We start from the raw sequence: 6111 nt of genomic DNA, 5'->3' as shown, positions 1-6111 counted from the left end.
GCTACACTTACAATCCTTTATATGGCTTACTGAGGGAGAAAGTTCACCTATTGACAAAATTTTGCAAGTTGATTCTACTTCCCCACAAAACCTAGCCTTTATAAAATTCCCATTGGCTATAGTTTAGTCTTGTGTGCTATAGTGGTTATCTGGAGACCTATGGGTCAGTTTTGTCAATCTTTTAAAAGGCTGGGCCTACATACACAGAATCCATTGTTTTTTCCTTCTAAGACTGATAAGATCACTTCAAATGTGCTGTAATGATTCTGTGACAGCGATTAATGAATACTGCGTAAAATAAAATATTTTATAGAACAGAATATTCTCACATTTAAACCTGTAAACTCTAGCTTCTAAAATAACACACACACATGCCATATGCTTCTATATTGTTTTAGTTTATTTTTAAAATGACAGTAACAAATGCTTTTCCCTCATTGGGGAATGACACATCTACTCTCAATGCGTAGGGCCTTAACAAGTAACGGCGTTTTGTCCAAACAGAACCTGTATAATTGCACAAAGTCATGTAAAGCCACTCCTAAGAGCTAACAAAGGTTGTAGTTTTCTAAGACCCTTGTGAAGCATGTCCCCCAAAAACCTTGATTTCCAACAATACTGCTGCTCCCCCGAGGTCCACCGGTGACACCCAGGCAGAGATAGGAAGAGTAACCAGGAGAACCCAGCTTGTTGCTTCTGACAATGGAATTCTGCTCTGAGTTGGGTTTAATGACACATCTACCTTTGCGTTGCTCTAGGAGCAGTAAGCAATTTAGCTTGAGGTGCATCTGCCCAGGAAATGCCCTCTCGGCTTGAGATCCCACCTTAGGAAACTAAAAAGTAAAAAAATTAACCATCCCCTAAAAGCCCCATCCAACAGGATCCTGCATGCTGTCACCATGTGCAGGCCCTCAGTCAGCGTCTAACACATACACAAATAGGTGACACATCATCATGTACTAGTTGAGGGATGGCAGCTAGGGTTTAGACGCAAGTCCTGCTCTGTTTCACTGGGTGCAGTCACCTGAAATGCTGTGAGGACAGACTCTGAGGCCATGGCTGGACTGTGCTCCACTCCTGACCTCTGACATGGGCACGGGAGGAGAGAGGCAGCACTTACGCTTCCTCTGTGTCATCTTTTCATCATTACAGAAGCTGGAGAGTGTCGCTTATGTACACTGGGACAAATGTTAACAAAGCTCAATTTTTCTATTATAATGAGTTTCCTGTGTCTTTATCTGGGGATTTAACTTGTTTCATGGATCTGAATCTCAATTAAGAAAGAATGTCTCTGGTGAGGGTTTTTTCCTTTCTGTTCTTGTAAAAATTGAGAAAGTAATGTTTTGAAGGAAGACACACATACAAACAGAAGCACTTTCTAAGCTTGGGTACTGTGATTACAGGAAGAGTTCTTAGTCCAGCATTTCGACTGCTGTGCTTCCAATAAAAGACACCGTCTCCATTTTCTGATTGTGGGGAAACAGAGACAAAAACATGCAGCCAAGGACACCCACGTATGCTTCCTCCACTTAGTGGGATAGTTCCTGACGCAACCAGATCTCTACAACTTTATTTCAGAGGGAAAAAAATCCAGAGTTAACACTTGCAGGATTTTTTTTCTTAATTAAGGTTTTCATTAGGAGAGCTAGGTGTATACATGGAGTATTTACTATACTTACACCTGGTGGAAATGTGGGGTGTGTTTGTGGCATGGCCAGGAATGAATAAGATCTGTGCATTGTCTGCAGTTATCCGCTCTAAACCACCAACTCGTAGCGCCCCTACAGGACAGAGCAGAACTTCCCCATAGGGTTTTCAAGGAGTGGCTGGTGGATTCGAACTGCTGACCTTTTGGTTAGCAGCCAAGCCCCTAACCACGGTGTAACCAGGACTCCATTATCTGCTCTACTCATCCTGAATGTATTAAATAGCACCTGAAACGTTGCTATGAGATATTTATTACGTCGTTTCTTAATGGTTCTGATAGTCTGATTCTAATGCTTAGGTGCCTTGGTTAGCCTGGGACTCAAAGGACAATATACCTGAGTCAGGGACTAAAAATCACGGAAGAGTTCCACAACTGTCATTCTAACTATCACTAGCAACATCTGCAGAAGTTGACTGGAATCTTACTTCCCTAACCAGGAGAAATCAATTTCGTGTCCAAGAATGCGACTCTACATGAAAGCCATCTAGATTTTCAACTAGAAAGCTAAAGACCACAGAAAACGATTTACAGGAAGAAAAGGAAATTCCTTACTCCAGGATTGTAAACGAACAAAAGAAACTCACTCCAAGGAAAGTGTTGTAGGAGCCACACAGGCCCAGGGAGTGAGGGGACAAGTGAGAGGAGCCAGTGTTGTGGGTTTATTCTCACGTCTCTTCTTCAGAAGGTAGCGCAGAAGTTGAAGGGGAGTGGGAAGGGAAGGCAGGAGGGGATGGCTGCTCCAACTGTGCAGCCATCCATCCCTGCAGCCGCTGAGATAAGGTTATGAAAGCCAGGCGTTCATGGAAGAACACCGCTAGGACAGGACAGCATCACTATGGTGTATAACGTTACCTCTGTCTCCTGATGAAGTCACTACCTGCCTGCTTTTGGCTCTGTACCTACCTTGAGTTTTCCCACAAAGGTAGGCAAACTTCCAGGACTGCAAATAGTGTGAATCCCTACCATGTGCTCCCCTAAGAGAAATATTTAAAAAAAAAAAGAAAAAAAAAATTCTATGCTCTATCATTCAGCTGGTTTTATACTCTTGGGCTCATGTCCAGATTTGATGAGGTGAACACACTGGTTCTTCAAGGCTCCTTCTCTGACAGCAGCTCCTGAAGAAACCATCTGCAGGAGTCCAGCCTGTTCACCTTGCAAACTGAGTTGTATAATTGCATCCATGTTGTGTTTAGAGAAATATGACTCCCTGCACTTCCAGTGCCAACATCAGAGGAAGGGAGGATCGTAAGGCATTTACAGGTACTTGGTGCATTCTGTATTTTGTTCTTATCAGTTCTAGAGGGAATCACTGAAGGATATAAGGAGCATTTCTCTGAAAACTGGGTACCACTACTCTGACTTTACTAGGGTAAGGAGAGGCTCTTCCCTGGCTGGGGCAGCATCTAGGGTGTGCTAGGAGGGGCAGGACATTAAGAATCTATAAAGGAAGAGCAGACTTCTGGCAAAGGACCATCTTTAAGTTAGGGAGGACAGACAGATGGAAATCAGGACCTGTACTGGATGCAATACATACTTTTCTCTCTCTTCCATTTCCTTCCTTAACAGAATCCTAAAATACTTTCCAGGCGCCAGGCAACCAAATGGCAAGAAAGGCTCAAAACCGTTTTGTTCGACAGCTAGCATTGCTGGAATGTAGAGCGTGGCTGAAGGGTAGGAGCGTGGGACACCAGTGCTCATGAGGCCTGCTGTGGCTCCAGCAGACTTGCAGGATCCAGACTAGGTAGGGAGGAGTTATGGAAGGCTTGTACTGGCTGCCCACAATCACTAATGGGTGGCTTACAGTACAGGCAGAGACCTTGACAATTAGCTCAAAACATAAGCATCACACCAAGATCTTACAATATCAGGCGGATCTCAGCAAAAGTGCAAAAAAAGGAGGGACCTGGAGAGAAGAAAGGAATTTTTTTGTACGTCTAAACGTGTTAACTAGAATGCACGGACATATGTAACCAAGACCTCTCTTTACATTTAAAATTAAACTTGCCCGGGTCACTAACTCTCAGAATTAACGTTACTAAAGCTGTAGTAACATACAGTTGAAAACTCAGCTTTCCAGATTTCCATCTACTTAAAACAACAACAAAAACCCCACACACACAATCACATACACTCATCCAGCCGCCGCGCTCCCACATGGAAGCTGTGAATCAGTGCACACACAGCCACACTCAGAAAGCACACATGCGCAGGTGCCGGCGGACACCCCTTTGGAGGAACCTGAGATGCCTGGGGCTGTGAGGAGGGTCAGGAGGTCCTGCTGCAGATCTGCTCGATGTCACTCATCTCTTTGGGGCAATCTGCAGAAAGGATGAGGGGCGAGTCCTGAGTCACCACGACGTCATCCTCAATTCGTACTCCGAGACCACGAAACCTCTCGGGGGCGTCTCTGTCATCCTCCGGAATATAAATGCCTGGGAAGCGGAGGAAAGAATCAAAGACAGTACTGGGTGGTTTAGGGCTAGTAAGTTTTTCTCTCTGTGTCCCAATGCCCTCATCTGTAAAACCGGCATATTAATGGCAGCTACCCAACAGAGCTGTGAGGATTCAATGAGCTAACATGTAAAAAAAAAAAAAAGGGCCTGGTACATGGTCAATAAATGTTGACTACCATTATTAGTATTCTTATAATTATTTTTATATATTAACTATAGGCTCCATACAGCTACGATAACGTTGATCCCGATTCTGTCATATTTTAGTGGCTCGAGCAGGCTACCAAAATTATTCAGTTTATGAGTAGGCCAGTATATGCTGGGGATTAGCAGGTTAGGTAAACGCATCCTTCTCCACCCAGTGTGCCCTGGGAAGATGGACATTTTGCTAAAATAAAGATATAAGGTATGGTAAAATGTATTAAACACTTACAGATTATCAGCCTAACTAACCAGAAGTTGAGGAAATAGTCATCAAAAATTTTTTTTCTCAAATAAGCTATAAATATAAATATATGCTGCAAAGTAAGGGAAACAGGAGGACTTCAATGGACATTTGGAAAAATCTAAGAGCCCACAGTATCTTTTCTAAACAGGAAGTCAGATAGATACCAGGTCTTTTCATGTGAAACAAATTATCAACTTCCTCCTCTAAACTCACAGATACTGCTCCGTCATAAAAAGAAAAAGAGCAGCGAAGGAAGACGTAGTCAAAGCCTAAGGAAACACCTATGTACCAGCTAGACTGGACTAAATGCTAAGACCACAGACAGCAACGTACGGCTGGGCTCAGAGAGTGGTAGGCAAGACGTTGCCCATATAAGGTTTATATAATTTAGAGATGAAAACACTTGAATCTAAGACTGAGATCCGTTTTCATGGCAAAGACAGTATCAGCGTTTATAAACCAGTTCCCCTAACAACAATCTTCACATCCACTGTAGCCACCACTTCTCTTCAGAATTCTGACCAACGCCCAGCACCATCCAAGTCATTAACCTACTAGATTGTTCCCTTTCTCTGGGGCTTATGAGAAAGGACCTGGGTACTAAGCCACGGGATAATGCTGGGCAGTTCCACGCAGTCTCCAGAGGTGTTGTAACTGAGACCACGGACAACCTGAGCATCTCTCTGCATGAATGCCTCGGGCACTTTAGAAGCTCAAGCGGTCCAAAACCAGAAAAACCAAACCCAATGCCATCAAGTCGATTCCGACTCATAGCGACCCTATAGGACAGAGTAGAACTGCCCCATAGAGTTTCTGAGGAGCGCCTGGTGGATTCGAACTGCCAAACTCTTGGTTAGCAGCTGTAGCACTTAACTACTACGCCACCAGGGTTTCCTCGAGCGGTCCAGCCACTATTAAATGGGAGACTCACACAAATTGGCCTTGGCAGAGGCAGCTTTAAAAAAGATTTATTTCTTAATATCTACTTATGGAAAGTATTCTCCATCTGTTGTTGATAGGAGAAGTCAAATTAAACAAACTGTGTGATGTTAAATGAGAAAGCTAAACATAAACGTAAAACAAATAAAGTTCCCTACCACACCAAAGAGGTTCATTTTCTTGTTTTTTGTAGTTTAATTATGCTGGTTCAGGTAAGAACAAACAATGTCTACCTTGCTAGCTCGCATTATTATTCTATGTAACCCAGGGTCAAAGGCCGTTAGCAATCCCCTTACCTGGCTCGACAGTGATCACCATGCCAGGCTGCAGAGGGAGGGAACGGGGCATGTCGGGAGTGTCATGGACGTCCATCCCAAGGTAATGACCAACATGGTGAGGGCAGTATTTTCGAGCAGCCTGGAAAAGATAATTACCACAGTGTTATTAGGGCAATGACGGTTAAGGGGAAAGCTGGACATGTGGAAACCAGTGAGACACATGGTAATACCTCCCCTGTGGTTCTGCCATTTATGTTTAACCTATTCTTGGGCTAATAGTTAAGA

The 6111-nt window shown here is 43.7% G+C and overlaps 1 protein-coding gene across 3 annotated transcripts in view; it reads right to left on the bottom strand.

The window, feature by feature from the left end:
• Nucleotides 1-382: 382 nt before the first annotated feature.
• The window catches only part of XPNPEP3 (X-prolyl aminopeptidase 3), an 84454-nt gene continuing 78725 nt past the window's right edge, over nucleotides 383-6111 (bottom strand). For all 3 annotated transcript variants that reach the window (XM_049884470.1, XM_049884471.1, XM_049884472.1), the window contains 2 exons: nucleotides 5845-5965; nucleotides 383-4140 (listed from right to left, as the gene is read on the bottom strand). In XM_049884470.1, coding sequence (XP_049740427.1) covers nucleotides 3974-4140; nucleotides 5845-5965 — 288 coding nt within the window. In that variant the 3' untranslated portion in view covers nucleotides 383-3973. The remainder of the gene's footprint in view (nucleotides 4141-5844; nucleotides 5966-6111) is intronic.

This window comes from Elephas maximus, chromosome 4 (genome assembly GCF_024166365.1).
Source record: "Elephas maximus indicus isolate mEleMax1 chromosome 4, mEleMax1 primary haplotype, whole genome shotgun sequence".
Lineage (NCBI taxonomy): Eukaryota > Metazoa > Chordata > Mammalia > Proboscidea > Elephantidae > Elephas > Elephas maximus.
Note: the sequence above shows the minus strand (reverse complement) of the source record. Positions and strands in the feature narration are given on the sequence as shown.